Raw genomic sequence first — 18,467 nt, 5'->3', positions numbered from 1 at the left:
TTAAAAATGATACATATTAAGTAAGAGTATGCCATAGTTTAGCTTGTCCCTTTGTCATTCATTTTTTCCAGGTTTTAGCCACTACAAGTGTCAGGAAAAGTTATCCTCTCTCCTTGGGGGGTCCTTTATACCCTTGCCCGGTTTTATTTTCCCTTCGTATCCCCGATGAGCATCTTGCATGTTCTGCGTCCTTCAGTGGAACGCTGGTTTTGTGAGGGCAAGGACTTGTTTTGTTTACTGCTGTATCTCTGTGTCTAAGACAGTGCCTCACACGTGCTAGGTGTTCAATAAGTATTTGCTGAATGAATGAATGCTTTGTTGGGGAGGAAGAAAACTTTCTTCTTCTAGCTTCTTCTGGCTGGTCTAAAAATTAAATTGACACGAGACAGATTAACAGGAGAAAATAAAATTTTTTGTTTGTTTGTGTTTAAAGGGGACCTTGGACCTCCTCAGTTTTTAAAATTTATTTATTTATTTATTTTTGCTGTGTTGGGTCTTCGTTTCTGTGCGAGGGCTTTCTCTAGTTGTGGCAAGCGGGGGCCACTCTTCATTGCGGTGCGCAGGCCTCTCACTGTTGTGGCCTCTTTTGTTGCGGAGCACAGGCTCCAGACGTGCAGGCTTAGTAGTTGTGGCTCACGGGCTTAGTTGCTCCGCGGCATGTGGGATCTTCCCAGACCAGGGCTTGAACCTGTGTCCCCTGCATTAGCAGGCAGACTCTCAACCACTGCGCCGCCAGGGAAGCCTGAGAAAATAAAATTTAGTTTCACATTTTCAGGAACCCCACATACCTGAGAGGGTCAGAGACCCCACATACTGGAGAGGTTCAAAGACAGAAAGGTAAAAGGAGGTATATATGACATCCTGAACTAAGGAGTGGGAGAGGGGTCCATGGCTTGCAGGATCTTCCGGGTCAGGGATTGAACCCGGGCCCTCCGCAGTGAAAACGCAGAGTCCTAACCACTGGAGCGCCAGGGAATTCCCCCGGAGGCTCATTTATAGGACGATAAGAAGGAAAGCAGATGTTTGGTAGTTAGATGTTGGCCTTGCTGTATAGACGGGGCTCTCTCCATATACATACACACACACACATATATTCTTTTCCATTATGGTTTACTACAGAATATTGAATATAGTTCCCTGTCTATACAGCAGGACCTTGTTGTTTATCCATTCTATATAAAATAGTTTGCGTCTGCTAACCCCAAACTCCCAGTCCTTCCCTCCCCCAGCCCCCTCGCCCTTGGCAACCACAAGTCTGTTCTCTATGTCTGTGAGTCTGTTTCTGTTTCATAAGTAAATTCATTTGTATCTTATTTAATTTTATTTAAAAAATTTTTATTTTATTTTATTTTTTTCTGGCCTCTACAGAGTGTATTAAAAGCAGCACGTGAGGTTAACACATACTTTCACTGAAAAAACATTACCTAGGTACAACAAAATTCTATTTCGCTTTGAAATATCTTTTCCATAGGTGACTATACATGTTTTATTACATGCACCACAGTGTGTGAATCCCATTTTTAGTGCAAGAACTTCTGTACTTATTTACATATACATATAGGACTCTTAGAAACATCTTTTATATGTGCATCTTTAAAAAGTATATGAATTGCAGCACATATCCTTTAACTGAGAAACCACTACCCAGAGACAATAAATTCTACCACTCTTAAAAACGTCTGTTACCCATTTAACTCTGCATAGTGTCTTACATGCACCAAAGTGTGGATATCATACTCTTAATTAAATAACTGTATGTTTTCACATGTACAGCCAAAATTCTTATAAATATCTCCTATACCTGAGATTTTACAGAATGTATGAAATGCAGCATATGCGGTGAACATTCTTTTGATGGAATAACACTACCTGGATGTAACAAAATTCTATCACCTTAAGAAACATCTTTTTTAAAAAATACATTTTGTATCATATTTTAGATGCCACATATAAGTGGTGTCATATGGTATTTGTCTTTCTCTTTCTGACTTCACTTAGTATGATAATCCATGTTGCTGCAAATGGCATTATTTCATTATTTTTATGGCTGATTAGTATTCCATTGTATATATGTACCACGTCTTCTTTATCCACTCATCTTTTGATGGACATCTAGGTTGCTTCCATGTCTTGGCTATTGTAAATAGTGCTGCAGTGAACATTGGGGTGCATGTATCTTTTCAAATTAGGGTTTTCATCTTTTCCGGACATATGCCCAGCAGTGGGATTGCTGGATCATATGGTAGGTCTATTTTTAGTTTTTTAAGGAACCTCCATAGTGTTCTCTATAGTGGCTGAGTTTTGGAAAACAGCCACTGTACGTTCCCACCAACAGTGTAGGAAGGTTCTCTTTTCTCCACACCCTCTCCAGCATTTATTATTTGTAGATTTTTTTGATGATGGCCATTCTGACTAGTGTGAGGTGATACCGCATTGTACTTTCGATTTGCATTTCTCTAATAATTAGCAATGTTGAGCATCTTCTCATGTGCCCCTTGGCCACCTGGATGTCTTCTGTGGAGAAATGTCTACTCAGGTCTTCTGCCCATTTTTTGATTGGGTTGTTTTTTTTGATACTGAGCTGTGTGAGCCATTTGTATAGTTTGGAAACTAAGCCCTTGTCTGTCGCATCACTTGCAAATATTTTCTCCCATTCTGTAGGTTGTCTTTTTTTTTTTTAATGGTTTCGTTTGCTGTGCAAAAGGTTGTAAGTTTGATTAGGTCCCTTTGTTTATTTTTGCTTTTTTTTTAAACATCTTTATTGGAGTATAATTGCTTTACAATGGGGTGTTAGTTTCTGCTTTATAACAAAGTGAATCAGTGATACATATACACATGTTCCCATATCTCTTCCCTCTTGCATCTCCCTCCCTCCCACCTATTTTTGCTTTTATTTCTATTGCCTTGGGAGACTGACCTAAGAAAACACATTGCTACGATTTATGTCAGAGGATGTTTTGCTTCTGTGCTCTCCTGAACCTGTACCATCTTGACTGCCTTTAGTTCAAAATAATCCTTATGCAAAAGTGACACATTGTGGGGAGGCTCGTGCTGAACCCCTACAGCTCCCATACGTGTCTTTGCATGTGCTTCCTTGTCTACAGGTGCGAATACTGCCCTTGGGGAAGATACTGAGGAAAGAAGTGTCGGCTGGCGGGAGATGTGCTCTGAGGTTGATAGGGCAGGTCCGAGTGCTCTGCAGAGTAACCGCTTGTACCCGTCTGCCTCCCTCTCCTCGTAACCTCAGCATAGTTGTTCTTCTTGCCAATTCAAAGGGTGGAAAAGGTTTCTCATTGGTTTAATTTGCATCTGTTTGGTGAGTGTGAATTTGAGTGTATTTTCATTTGTTTATTGACGATTTGCAGTTTTTCTTATAGGACTTAATGCAAAAGTAACTATTCAAGAATTCTCCTAGCATGTGGGAATTTCTTGGCTTTCTGTAAACAATATACTAACGTTTAATATTCTTTGCAGGCCCCTGAGCCAAAAGAGCTCAGAGACGGAGTATATTAACAAATACAGAAAACTTGAAGCACAAGAGTTTATGTATGGCAGTGATCGTTCAACCAGTGGGGCAGGTAAACGAGTATCTTTTTTTTTTTTTTTTAATTTTTTTTTTTGGTGGTACACGGGCCTCTCACTGCCGTGGCCTCTCCCGTTGCGGAGCACAGGCTCCGGACACGCAGGCCCAGCGGCCACGGCTCACGGGCCCAGCCCCTCCGCGGCACGTGGGATCTTCCCGGACCGGGGCACGAACCCGTGTCCCCTGCATCGGCAGACGGACTCTCAACCACTGTGCCACCAGGGAAGCCCCACGAGTATCTTTTAAGTGTCATAAAATATGATATGTGAGTTGTTCACATGTTAAAACATTAACTTCTTAAAAGTCTTTAAGAAGTGTATTTGCTCAATAAAGAATCCATATTGCTTGTTAATTCAGGATTGGGGGCGGCTGAGTGTGTGATAGATTATGATTGTGAGCGTGTGATGCGTTGTGAATTGCTCATGTGTTTCTCTCGTACGTACAGTGTCTAAATAGTCTGTCCTTTGGGAGACTAATAACTGTCCCTGACCTTACTATTAATTAGAATTACTTAAAATTGTTATTATAATTTTAATAATAATAATATAATAAATTATTATAAAATTATTTTATTGTTATTAAAATTATTATAGTTTTTAAAATAATAATCCTATTAAAACAAAATTTTTAATAGTTCATAAATATATACAATAAAAGGTAAAGATCCTTCTTAACCTCTCCTCCTCCCAAGGAGGAGATACAAGGATACAACTGTTCAGAGTTTAGGTTAAGCTAATTACTTTCTGTGAGTGTGCACTTTCTTTTCGTGAGCTGATTGTCTTATTAGCATTAGACCGTATTCATATGACAGAAGTAAGTTTTCGATTTTTTTGCCTTATAAAAGGTTATCCGGCGCAAACTTCCTACCAATTCAGTCAGGAAGTTCTGCCTCCTTTCTTTCTACCCTGTGTACTTATGCTCGGACCTAGGGACAGAAGTTGGGGTTAGAGTAATATTTTCCAGCCTTTCGGAAAATTATGAAATATAGTCCATACGTAAAAGAATACTAGTCCTTATTCTTCTTGGTCTTTATTTGGGCTTCTTGACAATATAAAATATTGGTATCTTTCATCAATTCTGGAAAATTTTGAGCCATTATCTGTGCTCCACGCTCTCACGCAGTCTTGTATTTTTCATTTTTGGGGCCACTCTCCTACATGAAGATGAATTTCTCATTGTCCACCTTCCTCCTGAGGCAGGAGCAGCTTGGAGCTCTTTGTCTTCCCCTCTGCGTCCTGCCTGCCGTGTTACAGCCTTCGGGCCGGTGCTTCCTCCCTCTCTTGCTGAGCTTCGGGTTTTTGAAAGACGGCGTTGGGTTGTCCTCGGGAGGGAGGTCTGTGTGAACGACCCAGTACATCATCACCAGAAGTGATAGTTCAGTGCGCCCTTTGATTCAGTATTTACTTACTCTAAGAAAAGTACAACGTAGTGCGCGGAAGAACATTTATTGCATCGTTGCTTATTTATGGGAAGCCTTAGAAGTCTCTTAAATGTCAGTGCACAGAGACCTGGTGATTTTTCTCTGTGTAGGGGAGTGTGTGGACTTGGATAGAAGCCTGAAATAGCTCTGTGTTATTGTGGAAAGACATGTGTCATTTAATATTTCCTTTGGGGGAAGTGTGTTAGCTTTCAGAGTACTCTTGATGACGTGATCCTTCTTGTTACATCACATGTACAAAACCCGGGCACACCGCTGCGGGTCCAGGAGCAGGCCGCCGGGACTGCCGCCGTGTGCAGGTGGCTAGGTTACAAACGAGTGCCTGCAAGTGCAAGTGTCTGCTCTTGTAACTTATGATTTGGATCCATATTTGAAACTGCTCTTTGCTTTCTCTGTCCATGGCATCTTTGTATATTTGGAGGTTCTCATTAGGCAGTCATGCAGCTTTGACTGCACTTGGAGGATTCACTCAACGACCAGTGTTTATCAAGGTGTGTGCCAGGGACGGTGTGAAGCAACGAGAACGTAAGTTGACAAGACCTGGTCCCTCTTACAGAGCTTAATCATTGAATCACGTAGTTACACAAATAAATGCTTTTGGAGGTAAATGCTCTGAAAGATAAACTCTCTGGGGACTTAGGACAGGGGTTTCTGACTTGAGCTGGGGTATCAGGAAAGTAACAGTTGAGCTTGGAGCTGAAGGATGAATAGAAGTTACAAAAGTTACCTAGACAGTTTGGGGGTCACGGGGAGGGGAAAATGCGTGCAGAGGGCCTGTAATAGGAGAAAACCTGGGGTGTGGGCGGGCAGGGTCAGTTGGAGACTGAATAGTAGCCCTCCACAGAGACCCTCACCCTCCTCTTCAGAACATGTGGTGACTGTGCTACATCACGTGGTAAAAGGAACTTTACAGATTAAGTTGGGGAGCTTGAGGTGGAGGGACCGTGGGTGGGTCTGGTGTAATCGCAGGACTCTTAGCAGAGTCAGTAGTAGGCGTGAGGACAGAAGCCGGAGTGACGCAAGGAGGGAGCCGTGAGCCGGGGAGCGCGGGCAGCTCCTTGAAGCTGAAGAGGTGGGGGACGGGTTCTTGCCCACGGAGCCTCCGGAAGGAGCCAGCTGTGCAGACCTCTGGCTCTTAGCCCGGTCTGCTTCGGGACCTCTGACGTTCAGAGCTGTAAGAGAATACTGTAAATGTGTGTTGTTTTAAGCTGCTGAGGTTGGGATCACGTGTCACAGGAGCAGTAGAAGACGAATGCGGTTGGGTTGGATGAGGCTGGATGAGATACAGGCACAACTGGTGACAGGGCCTGGGGCCGTGACTAAGAATTTTAGTTTTAATACTCAGAGCAAGGGGAAGCTGTGGAAGGTTCTAGGTTTACCTTGGCATGAGTGTGTGGAGGTGGGGGAATGTCGAGGGATGAGATCAGTGTTTTGAGAAGCCCACTCTGGTCATATTGGAGAGACTGGGCTGGTGGGGACCAGCATGGACATGAGGAGAAGTCCAGGTGAGACTGGGTGGTGACTGACGACTGCGGTGACGGCATGGAGCTGGCAGCCGGTTGTGAGATGGCCGGACAGGACCGGTGATGCATGGATGGGGATGTGAGCGAGGAGAGGGGCCGCAGGCAGCAGGAGGTGTCGCTCCATGCTTTGAAGTGCAGCAGTGTCTGTGGGGAAGAGATGAGGTTCCCGTGTGTGTGTGTGTGTGTGTGTGTGTGTGTGCGTGTGTGTGTGTGTGTGCGCGCGTGCGTGTCTACACAGCTATTTCTATCCCTATTCTGTCTGTTTACATTAAAACTGTGAGATTGCGCTGGTACCTCTAATTCCAGTCCAGCCCCAAGGTTTCAATGTGAAAATTTTGTTATATCCAGTTTAAAATACTTTGATTCAAAATACCTTTGCTGAGACTTCCCTGGTGATGCAGTGGTTAAGAATCTGCCTGCCATCAGGGGACATGGATTCGAGTCCTGATCTGGGAAGATCCCACATGCTGCAGAGCAACTAAGCCCATGTGCCACAACTACTGAGCCTGTGCTCTGGAGCCCGCAAGCCACAACTACTGAGCCCACGTGCCACAACTACTGAAGCCTGTGCACCTAGAGCCCGTGCTCTGCTCTGCAACAAGAGAAGCCACCGCAGTGAGAAGCCCATGTACTGCAATGAAGACCCAAAGCAGCAAAAAAAAAAAAAATAAATAAAAATAAATAATAAATTAAAAAATAATAATTAAACAAATACCTTTGCTTTTGGCGTGATACAGGTGTTATTTCACCTATATAACTTTTTTGTGTGTGTGTCTTTTGCTTCCGGTCTCCCCTCTGGTGGTGGATGTGGAGGCTGGACTTGATTTGCTCTCGGTCGGCTGCAGCCAGTGACCTAAAAATGTCAGCCTGTGTTTCCTGTTAAACAGAGAGAGGGCTGTGGTTTAGACAATACAGTTAGGACTGCTGCAATTTTTTTCTTGTAGCATTTCTGTCATTAAGCAGCAACGTGCAAAATGCATGTAATCAAGGAATGTAAGTCGCATCAGTGTTGTCAAAGTGATGGCTCATTTAGCAGCACCATGAGCCAAGGCTGCAGGTTCTGAGCAAAAAACACAGCTGCTGGGGCTTCCCTGGTGGCGCAGTGGTTGAGAGTCCGCCTGCCGATGCAGGGGACACGGGTTCGTGCCCCGGTCCGGGAGGATCCCACGTGCCGCGGAGCGGCTGGGCCCGTGAGCCATGGCCGCTGAACCTGCGCGTCCAGAGCCTGTGCTCTGCAACGGGAGAGGCCACAGCAGTGAGGGGCCCACATACTGCAAAAAAAAAAAAAACAAACCACAGCTGCTGCCTTTCTGTCTTTCTGAAGAGTCTGTGTCACTTCTCTCCCCCAGGCAGGCCTTGTCCCTCTCACCCCGCGTCCCACCCGTCACTGCATCTCCCAGCGGAGTCGCAGCTCAGGAGCTCCTCCCTCGGTCTCTCCTCGTTTGCTGGGCCGTGTGGAGTCTCATCCCTTCCCTTTGTGTTAAAAAGGCCTATTTTTGATTGATAAGCCTACCAGCACCAAGAATGGGAAGGTCTCTCTGTTTTTTCCCTATTTATGCATATATCATCTCAGTTCTTGGATTTGTAGACTGGCCTGGGTACCCAGCCATCATTTAGAATTCTACATAATTTAATAAAATCTTGGAACCATTTGTAAGTTAGGAACTGTTCACACTGAGTTCTGCTACACTTTTTGAAGGTAGTGTTAAATTAAAGGCTTTTTAGCTGAGAGTGCTTCTGGAAGGGGTGAGATTGAGCGCAAGTATACCGGTGGGAACACAGGACAGCATCAGTGATTGTTTTTCTCAGAAGCTAAGCGGAGCAACGGAAGGAGAGTGAGATGTGGGAGTGGACAGAAGTGCACGCTTTGGAGTTTGGCGGTCAGTAGTGAGGCGACTAGAAAGTTAGAACGCTGTTGAGGGCAGGTCTTAGAGAACTTTCCCCTGAAGTCAGTGCCACGATGCCCTAGAAGGAACTCTGTTTCCACAAAGAAGCTGTTTTTGCTTTGAGAGAGAACAGAACTGGCTCCTCTGTTCTTTTTTTTTTTAATTATTAATTTATTAATTTATTTTTGGCTGTGTTGGGTGTTCGTTTCTGTGCGAGGGCTTTCTCTAGTTGTGGCGAGCGGGGGCCACTCTTCATCACGGTGCGCGGGCCTCTCACTATCGCGGCCTCTCGTTGTGGAGCACAGGCTCCAGATGCGCAGGCTCAGCAGTTGTGGCTCATGGGCCCAGTTGCTCCGTGGCATGTGGGATCTTCCCGGACCAGGGCTCAAACCCGTGTCCCCTGCATCGGCAGGCAGATTCTCAACCACTGCGCCACCAGGGAAGCCCAACTCCTCTGTTCTTAAAATTCAGAACAAGTACTGCACATCATGATTCAACTGTAGGAAAATAGCCATATTTTAATTATATAGGTAGGCCGATTTTGAAACTGAGAGTATGTGTAGGGGAACATGTAGGAGAGCAAAAGCAAAGCATGGACACGTGTTGTGTCAAGTGGGAAGGGTGATGGCAGAACAGAGGAGGAGGCTGGGGCAGAGAAGCGGAGGGCTGGGAGGAGCAGGGAAGGGGGCGTTGAGGGGAGACCTGGGGAGGGAGCCAGCGCAGTGCTGAGTTTGTGGGAGACAGGGACGCTTTCGAGGTTTATTTACTTTGGAAGTAAAACTTCCCAATACAAGTCTGCATCCTGTGAAGTCTGATGATTTGTCAAGAATTTGTGGCATTCCCACCAGCAGTGCAAGAGGGTTCCCTTTTCTCCACACCCTCTCCAGCATTTATTGTTTATAGATTTTTTGATCATGGCCATTCTGACTGGTGTGAGATGATATCTCATTGTAGTTTTGATTTGCATTTCTCTAATGATTAATGGTGTTGATGCAGCCACTATGGAGAACAGTATGGAGGTTCCTTAAAAAACTACAAATAGAACTACCATACGACCCAGCAATCCCACTACTGGGCATATACCCCGAGAAAACCATAATTCAAAAAGAGTCATGTACCAAAATGTTCACTGCAGCTCTTTTTACAATAGCCAGGACATGGAAGCAACCTAGGCGTCCATCAACAGATGAATGGATAAAGAAGATGTAGCGCATATACAATGGAATATTACTCAGCCATAAAAAGAAATGAAACTGAGTTATTTGTAATGAGGTGGATAGACCTGGAGTCTGTCATACAGAGTGAAGTAAGTCAGAAGGAGAAAAACAAATACCGTATGCTAACACATATATATGGAATCTAAGAAAAAAAAATGTCATGAAGAGACTAGGGGTAGGATGGGAATAAAACACAGACCTACTAGCTCATGGACTTGAGGATATGGGGAGGGGGAAGGGTAAGCTGTGATGAAGTGAGAGAGTGGCATGGACATATATACACTACCAAACGTAAATTAGATAGCTAGTGGGAAGCTGCCGCATAGCACAGGGAGATCAGCTCGGTGCTTTGTGACCACCTAGAGGGGTGGGATAGGGAGGGTGGGAGGGAGGGAGACGCAAGAGGGAAGAGATATGGGAACATGTGTATATGTATAACTGATTCACTTTGTTGTAAAGCAGAAACTAACACACCATTGTAAAACAGTTATACTCCAATAAAGATGTTTTAAAAAAAAGAAGAATTTGTGGCATCCCTGGAGTGTAGGGTGTGTAGTTACAGGAAGACGTTCAATAGCGGGGCTCCCCAGGGTGTGTCTTTCTTTTTTTTAAAATAATAAATTTATTTTATTTTATTTATTTATTTTTGGCTCTGTTGGGTCTTCGTTGCTGCACGCTGGCTTTCTCTAGTTGCGGCGAGTGGGGGCTACTCTTCATTGCGGTGCACAGGCTTCTCATTGCGGTGGCTTCTCTTGTGGAGCACGGGCTCTAGGCGCACGGGCTTCAGTCGTTGTGGCTCGTGGGCTTAGTAGTTGTGGCTCGTGGGCTCAGTAGTTGTGGCGCACGGGCTTAGATGCTCCGCGGCATGTGGGATCTTCCCGGACCAGGGCTGGAACCCGCGTCCCCTTCATTGGCAGGCGGACCATCAACCACTGTGCCTCCAGGGAAGCCCCCCATGGTGTGTCTTTGTCAGAGTAAAATTGACCCTTCCAGGGTGCTTGTTCCTAAGGTATCCTTGTGGTGTTTGGTTGTCTACTACCAGTTTAGTAGCAAGGAATGAACACTTAAGAAATTGGTGTGAAATTTCAAATAAAAGTTTGTTCTTTAAGCTAATCATTTTGTGCCATTTTCAAGTGATGAGTGCTGTGCTCTGCAGATCTTGTACCTTAGAAGGTGGTGCTGAGCCCACAGCGTTGGCGGCTGTGATGGAGGGTAAGATGGTGCTCAGCTTGTATAAATTATTAGCAGTGGGCGCTAAGGGGATTGTCTCACTACCCTGCTCACAGTGTTAGCCTGTAGAATATGTTATTTGTGTGTATGTACAGCTTGCTGTATATACAGATAAGACAGTAGGTTGTTTACCTTGTCTTTTTTCATATAAGAAATAGCATTGTATTTGTTTTGTCTGAATCCAGGCCACCTTTAGCCAAATCAAGCAGTGTGACGTGCATCCCAGAGACAACCTATAAATATCCTGATTTGCCTATAAATCGATGTAAGGAAGAGGTAAAATTATTTTTGTTATAATGTAATTTTGTTGTTCGACTAAACGCTGGCGACCCAGCACTTGGTTTCTGGTCTGAAAGTGATGAGGTGCTGGGCAGGCACCCCGGGGAGGGGGTTTTGTGTAACAAGTGTGTTGATGGCCTTCCTTTCGGCTGTGCTTCGTTTGTTCAGCCTCCCGCGAGCTCAGCTCCTCACATTTAATTATTCCCCTAGTCTTCCTTGCTCTGAAATAGTGTGAGCCAACACCTGCTGGGCCCGGGGGAGCTGCTGCTTGCAATGCCTGCTGCCCAGACTTTTTAGAAAGCAAATAATGCCCTCAGCCGCAGTCTCCTCTAGCATTCCACCGGGTTTTCTTTACACTCTGCCTGGTTTGTTTGCCTGGTGATGGATCAGTCATTGATACATAATTTTAAGAACAATGTCGGGCAATATAGCAGCAGGATGATTGCACTTTTTTTTTTTTTTTTTGCTGTACGCGGGCCTCTCATTGCTGTGGCCTCTCCCGCTGCGGAGCGCAGGCTCCGGACGCGTGGGCTCAGCGGCCACGGCTCACGGGCCCAGCCGCTCCGCGGCACGTGGGATCCTCCCGGACCGGGGCACGAACCCGCGTCCCCTGCATCGGCAGGTGGACCCTCAACCACTGCGCCACCAGGGGAGCCCTACACTTTTAATTAGTTACATGTTATTAAACATGGGTAAAAGTAAGCGTACTGAAACCTTAATTAACTATAGTAGCAGAAGAAGTGGTTACAGATAGGACTAAACTGTAAATGTTCGAAATTTAATTTGTATTTTGCTTTAGATCGAATCATGCAGCTTTTGTAGAGTAGATATACTTTATTAATTTTTAAGAGGCCAATATTCAAATTAATTTGTATTCCCTGACCGTGGCAATTGCTAGAGTGATAAGAGCTTACGCATATTCCGGGCGGAGGCGGGGAGTGGTGGGAGAAGTTGGATTGGCCTTCTGGAGCTGCTCCATGCAGCCTGTCCACGGAACACTAGAAGTTAATTGTTTTAAAATGTGTCTGAAGGGTTTCAAATGAGAATTTAAAGCCATTTGAGTGTAAGAACAGCTGTATTTTCGTGTTTCTCAGTAGAATTACACGGAGGTTCATTACAAAATTTTAAAATAATAGAAATTTAGACTTAGCAAGAGCTATAGAAATTCATTTTGGTGTTTTCATATTTATAGACGAAGAAATTGAGACATAGGGATCAGTGAACTTGGCCTGAATTTCGGTGGCAGTTAGTTATTGTTCACAGTGTTCAAGTTGCTTTCAAATTCAGCAGCCATTAGTAACCTTCTTTCTCTCGTTTGTGATGTTTAGGTGGTTAGGTAATAATTTAACTTTTAAGGATGACAAGAAAATAAATTCTGAAGGTCTTCCTGAGATAAAGCTTTTGGTTCGTAGGTAATACTTTATTACATCATTGTTAAGTTTGTGGCAATTTTGAAGGTTTTTTTTTTTTTAATTCTAGGTCATTTCTTTGATAGAAAGCAATTCTGTGGTAGTTATACACGGTGCCGCCGGTAGCGGTAAAAGTACTCGGCTCCCGCAGTATATCTTGGATCATTACGTCCAACGCTCTGCCCACTGCAACATTGCGGTCACCCAGCCGCGGAAGATCGGGGCCCGCAGCATCGCCAGGTGGACCAGTCAAGAGCGGGCCTGGACTTTGGGTGGTTTGGTGGGCTATCAGGTGAGACTGAGAGAGGGAGCCATCTCTCTCTCTTAATTTTTTTTTTAAATTTATTTTTTGGCCATGCCACGTGATATGTGGGATCTTAGTTCCTTGACCAGGGAGTGAACCCATGCCCCCTGTGTTGCAAGTGCAGAGTCTTAACCACTGGACCGCCAGGGAAGTCCCTCTTTGTTAATTTTTTATTTTATATAAGTTGATGATAAGGTGTGATTATTTTCTGCTGGAAAAGAAAATGAAATCAGTTGCTTATAGAGCAGAATTATGGCATAATTTTAAAAACAGTGAATCTCTGAAGTTCTTGAAAATACTGATAACTTTAGTTTCTTTCTCAGTTGAATAGAAAAGAAGTGAGAATGCTCAGACTTGAGAATGGCTTTTATATAATTTTATCTTCTAATTATATCTTTATGTTGAAGATGTCTTCATACACAATCATTTTAACATAAAAATGATATGGGAAGTGTGACTAGATAGGCCAATCTCTCCACCCATCACCAAAGAAGAAGAAGAAAAATAAACTTGAGAATTTCAGTTTTAATTTAGACCCTATTTTTTTGTGATATACTATAATTATTTTCCCTTTCTTACCTTCATTATGAAATGAACATAGCATTTTTTGGTAGTTAAGTGTGAACCATTTAAACTGAAAATTTTCTCTTTTCTTTTTTCGTTCCCCAATTTTAGGTAGGGTTGGAGAAAATAGCGACAGAAAACACCAAGTTAATTTATATGACGACCGGAGTGCTGCTTCAGAAAACAGTCAGTGCTGAGAGTTTGATGGAATTCACGCATGTCTTCATCGATGAAGTAAGTGCTCTGCTCTTATGTTCATGTTCCTGTTTGGTAAGAGAACACAGTGCAAGTTACTTGTAAAGTGTCAAAAAGTAACCTGGGTCTATATCTGCTTATTCTACCTAGAATGTTGATTTTCTGTTTTTATCCTTTGCTCTTACTTCCAAAACGTGGGTGGGGAGGTTGAGGAGTCTGAACCCTTGTTTAGAGCAGGGGTGGCAGGCTACAGCCCTCAGGCCAACGCTAGCCCCGGTTTGTGTGAGTAAAGTTTTATTGGCACACAGTTTTGCTCTTTGTTTAGGGTTGCTGGTGTTCTACAGAAGAGATGAATAGGGGACGGGACCATGTGCTCCGTGAAGCTGGAAGTATTTGCCTCTGGCCTTTTACAGGGAAAGGCTGCTGACCCCGGTGTAGAGTGTTAGCCACATCAGACAATTAAAAGAACTTTAATTGTCTGTAGGTTTTTTTAGTGCCTTACAGATACTTTCTATCTAGTAAAACAAGGACAATAATATCTTTTAAGAAAATGAATAAAGTAAACAGGTGATATTGATCTATTCTCTTTTCTAATAAATCTCTGATAAAGTATCGTGAACCCTGTCTTTGTGCCAGTCTTAGCTTTCTCGACTTTTCTCAGTAAGGATGGAATATTTAATTGATTTTGGTTTGATTCTATTCTGTTCTGTTTAGGCCGCGCCACGCGGCTTGTGGGATCTTAGTTCCCTGACCAGGGATTGAACCTGCGCCTTCTGCAGTGAAAGCACCGAGTCCTAACCACTGGACCACCAAGGAATTCCCGATTGAGTTTTTTGAGGTGGGGGGATGCTGTGTTCAAACAGTTTTCCCAGGAGCTTTGGAAATGCCTCTGCCCCAAACTCTTGAGTTTTAAACCTCATCAGTAATTATGCCTTGAGAAGCTTTAATTATTTCTTGTGGCGTTAGAAGCATCAGCAAATAAATAGGATGTGTGGGAGACTGTGAGGTGGGGCTGGAGTACCTGATAGAGGCTGGACTGCGACCCTCTGAGCAGCCCTTTAGGGAAAGGTCTCTCCGTTCTCTTGATATGCTGTGTGATCAGTATAATACTGAAACATACTGTCAATGGAAATAATCAGTAAACCATCTATAATAGGAATGGAAAAGAGTTATTTGAGCCAAACTGAGGACTATAGCCTGCGACACACAGATTAAAGAAGCACTTGAATTGTGTTCTGCTGGACTACAAAATGGGGGGCTTATAAAGGCAAAAACTGAAAAATACAAGTTGTTTGTTGAGAATTAGGATTGGAGCTGGAGAGAAGTAAGGGTGCTAGTTAAGCAAGGATTGGTTGGGGTCTGGAATGGTTGCGTAGTTATAAGCGGAGACCTTGAGACCATAAGGTTGCAGTTGGCAGCTGCTGGCAGATACTGTTTTTTTTTTTTTCAGTACGCGGGCCTCTCACTGTCGTGGCCTCTCCCGTTGCGGAGCACAGGCTCCAGACGCGCAGGCTCAGCGGCCATGGCTCACGGGCCCAGCTGCTCCGCGGCACGTGGGATCTTCCCGGACCAGGGCACGAATCCGTGTCCCCTGCACCGGCAGGCGGGCCCTCAACCACTGAGCCACCAGGGAAGCCCCAGATACTGTTTTGAGAACGGCTGGAGGTGTCCTTGAGTCTGATACAGTTCAGAAAATTCAGGTTCCAAGTGTTGGAGGAACGTGTCTGAAACCACATCCACAAGGGCCACCCGGCTCCATTTTGGATGCCTGAACCATAGTTACTCCATTTTTATGTTTAAATGCATTCTCTTCTTTAATGGTTAGAGCAGATGCACAATGCCTGTGTGACAGGCCACAGAACAAGGCTGTTCTAATTAACATAAAGTCCAAGCGTGTCATGTATAAGCCAGAATGACTTCCCCATACCTCAGTATGTGAAAATTTCTTCCATCGATACTGCAGGTAAAGCTGAGTGGGTGCATTTACTAGCTTGTGTACATTTACTTGGTTTTAAATTACTGTTGGTTGTTTGGGAGGGTAAAAGGTGGAAAATGTGTTGTTATTCTTTGCAATACAGTGTGATGTGCAGCATGGTTCATAATTTTTCTGTATGACTTTTGTCAGTTTTGAGTGTCTTTACATAGTGATGAAATTCAAACTTCGGCAGTGTGCCCAAAGGTGGCATTATAAAGTCCACAGTAGGTACCGTTTGTTGTTGGGCCTTTTACTGAGGCCCCCAGATAGCAAGGTGCTGTGGGGTAGTTCACTTCAGAGCGCTACTTCTCACGCCGCCATTTATTTCTGTGGATCCAGCAACTTCCTGACCACGTTAGGGGGTATCTTTGCGCACACGCGCCTGAGGGACGTGGACATGCCCGTGCACACTGCGTTGCTGGGCGCATTCTTTCCTGAAGCTGTGTGATGGTAGCTGCACACGAGTCAGCTACACTGTGCAAGCGCTTGTCCCACAGGGGAGTGTCTCGTCCCTCGGTTACATGCGCGAGCATCTTCCTACTCTACCACTGTGTCCCCAGCTCCTCGTAGGTGTTCTAATAACTGTTTGCTTAAAAAATTAATGGGTTGGATAGACCTGAAGTTTCAGTTTTACAAAGAATGTTGTTCCTGTTGTGCAGGATGATTTGAATTTCAAAAGAAATCTAAGAAGTTGAAGGTGGCCGGGCAGTTGAAAATGGGGTGATCATGTCCTTAACTTCTTAGCTCTTGAAAAAGAATAAAGTAGCTTCAGGTGGATCATTCGTTCAGTCAACATTTTTTGAGTACCTGCCTCATTAGGTGCTGAGGTTATAGAGATGCAGAAGTAGTTTCTGCTCTCAGCCACCCTGCTGGGGAGACACATATCTACTGAGATATGTGTAATTATGGGCAACGGAGAAGGGCTTGGGGCAGGGAGAGGGCTGTGGGTGTCCTGGGATATCGGGGTGAGTGGGGTCCTCAGGGCAGGAGGGCGAGGCAGCCCGACCTCCAGCAACTGGGAGGAGGCGGGTTGTGTGAGGTCACAGCTCTGGAGGCTGTAGTGGTGGTGTGGAGGCCAGGGGAGTCTCAGCGCTGAGGAGAGGTCACTTTGGGGCTCTTGCCTGAGCACAGCCTTTATTTTTCTTTCTTAAGTATGCGAGGCAGGACGTTTGTGTTGAGGAAGTGCCCTGGGGTTTGGTGATAGGACGAAATGAGAATTAGATTAATAAGGTGTCTGTTAGGGTTTCCGGCCGTTATGCAGGAACATTAAATACTTTTCAGCTGCTGGTATTTTTTTCTTTTCTCTCCACTTCTGTCCATACCTGCTTCAGTGGAAGTGCGGCAGGGAAGGAGCCCGCTAGAGAATAAACAATGGAGCCTTTCGCCTGGAGGAGAAGGGAGCGCCCTCTTTCAGACTTAGGAGCTAATCTCTCCACTTGGGCAGAGAAATGTCCCAGAGTAGAATCTGCTGTCCCCTTGTGCCTTGGGGAGCCCGACTGAGTGTAGAGAAACGGCCACACGTGACTTAGCCCTGGGTGTTGGCTGGTTCGGGGCAGGCCCTCGGGGTGGCTCGGCCTGGAGGGCGCTGTCTGAGCAGCAGGCCCTCGGGGGGGGGGGGCCCGCAGCCCCATTTCCCTGGGTGCTACTTAGGGGCTTCCCGTTGCCCTCGGCTCCTCACCCAGCCCTGCGCTACCCGTTCCTGACTGAGCCAGCTCTTCCTGAGCCCACCCTGTGAGCTCCAGCCTGCCAGGCAGGGGCCACTGCCGCCCGGCCATAACCACCACCCTGCACTCCCCTGCTGAAGTCGTCGTGTAACTATGCCCACGCGGAGGGGTGGGGCTGTGGGCCAGGAGCGGCAGGGAGCGAGGCCGGTCTGCTGCCTCTCGGCGGAGGGACGCTTTGTGTGTCCCAGTGGGCAGGGCCGGGAGCGCTAAGCATTCCCCTTCCAGATGCCAGCGGGGCCCTGCAGAGAAGCACCGGGGCTGGGGGGGCAGCGGCGCACACGCCCCTCGTCTGCTCTCTGGTTTGTGGGCTGCCGTTCTTTGCTTCCCCTTAACCAGGAGTGATAGTTCCTGAGGAACGGCGTTTAGCGCAGAGACTTAGCCCCCAGGCCCCTAGGCGCACCGTTGAACCCCTTTCCCTCCGGTCACTCAGCGGTGACGTGCGCCTTCCCCACGTCAGGGCTGCCCCCTTTCCGTTTTGCAGGTGAGCGAACTCAAGAAATGGATTTCCTCTTGTTGGTCGTCCGCAAACTCCTGAGAACAAATTCACGTTTTGTGAAGGTAAAGTTGATTTCATGAGTAACTGAAACATTTAGGGTTAAGATTTATTATTTAGTTTCGTTTCTCTTTATTTTAATAGAAACTAGTTGTTCATCGTCTTGCGTAGTCCTCCAGATCTTGCTGGGAAGCTGGCCAAAGGGCGGTCTCGTATGACCAGACTGTGGAGTACCTTTTGGTTATTATGTTGCATTAAATTGTAGAATATTCTCCAGGCTGCAGAAAATGATCTGATAATAGTTGACTCTAATGAAATGCTGGGTATTAGAGCACTGCTTTTGGTTGCATAGGTACCGTAATCTGAAGGTATGTGACTATATCTGTAATCTCTATTTTAAAAGTAGCACTGAGTCACAGTGAAGTTTGAGAATAGTTAGACGCACTGCTATTATAGGAGGCTTGAGCTAGGAGCTAACTGAAAGTCCGTGGCAATGGTAAACAGTGCTTACTTTCTATTTGAACAAAAAGGACAGAGAAGCGAACTAGGCCAAAATAGCAAAAGGTTTATAATTAGTATGCAGTTTAGACTTAGGTCAGCCCAGCCATGCTAAGTAGGAGTCTTTCAGAAGCAGCAGTGATTGGGTG

General features: G+C 45.3%; 1 protein-coding gene across 1 annotated transcript in view; it reads left to right on the top strand.

Annotated features, from left to right (window-relative positions):
* TDRD9 (tudor domain containing 9) overlaps positions 1-18,467 on the top strand; it is a 64,838-nt gene that overhangs the window by 18,170 nt on the left and 28,201 nt on the right. Inside the window, 7 exon segments of the mRNA XM_067027593.1 lie at positions 349-361; positions 3,475-3,578; positions 7,595-7,601; positions 11,063-11,153; positions 12,636-12,857; positions 13,545-13,671; positions 17,809-17,885. Coding sequence (XP_066883694.1) covers positions 349-361; positions 3,475-3,578; positions 7,595-7,601; positions 11,063-11,153; positions 12,636-12,857; positions 13,545-13,671; positions 17,809-17,885 — 641 coding nt within the window.

The sequence above is a fragment of the Kogia breviceps genome, chromosome 3 (assembly GCF_026419965.1).
Source record: "Kogia breviceps isolate mKogBre1 chromosome 3, mKogBre1 haplotype 1, whole genome shotgun sequence".
NCBI classification, from domain to species: Eukaryota; Metazoa; Chordata; class Mammalia; order Artiodactyla; family Physeteridae; genus Kogia; species Kogia breviceps.
The sequence above is the reverse complement of the archived record's forward strand: the minus strand, read 5'-3'. Positions and strand labels throughout refer to the sequence as shown.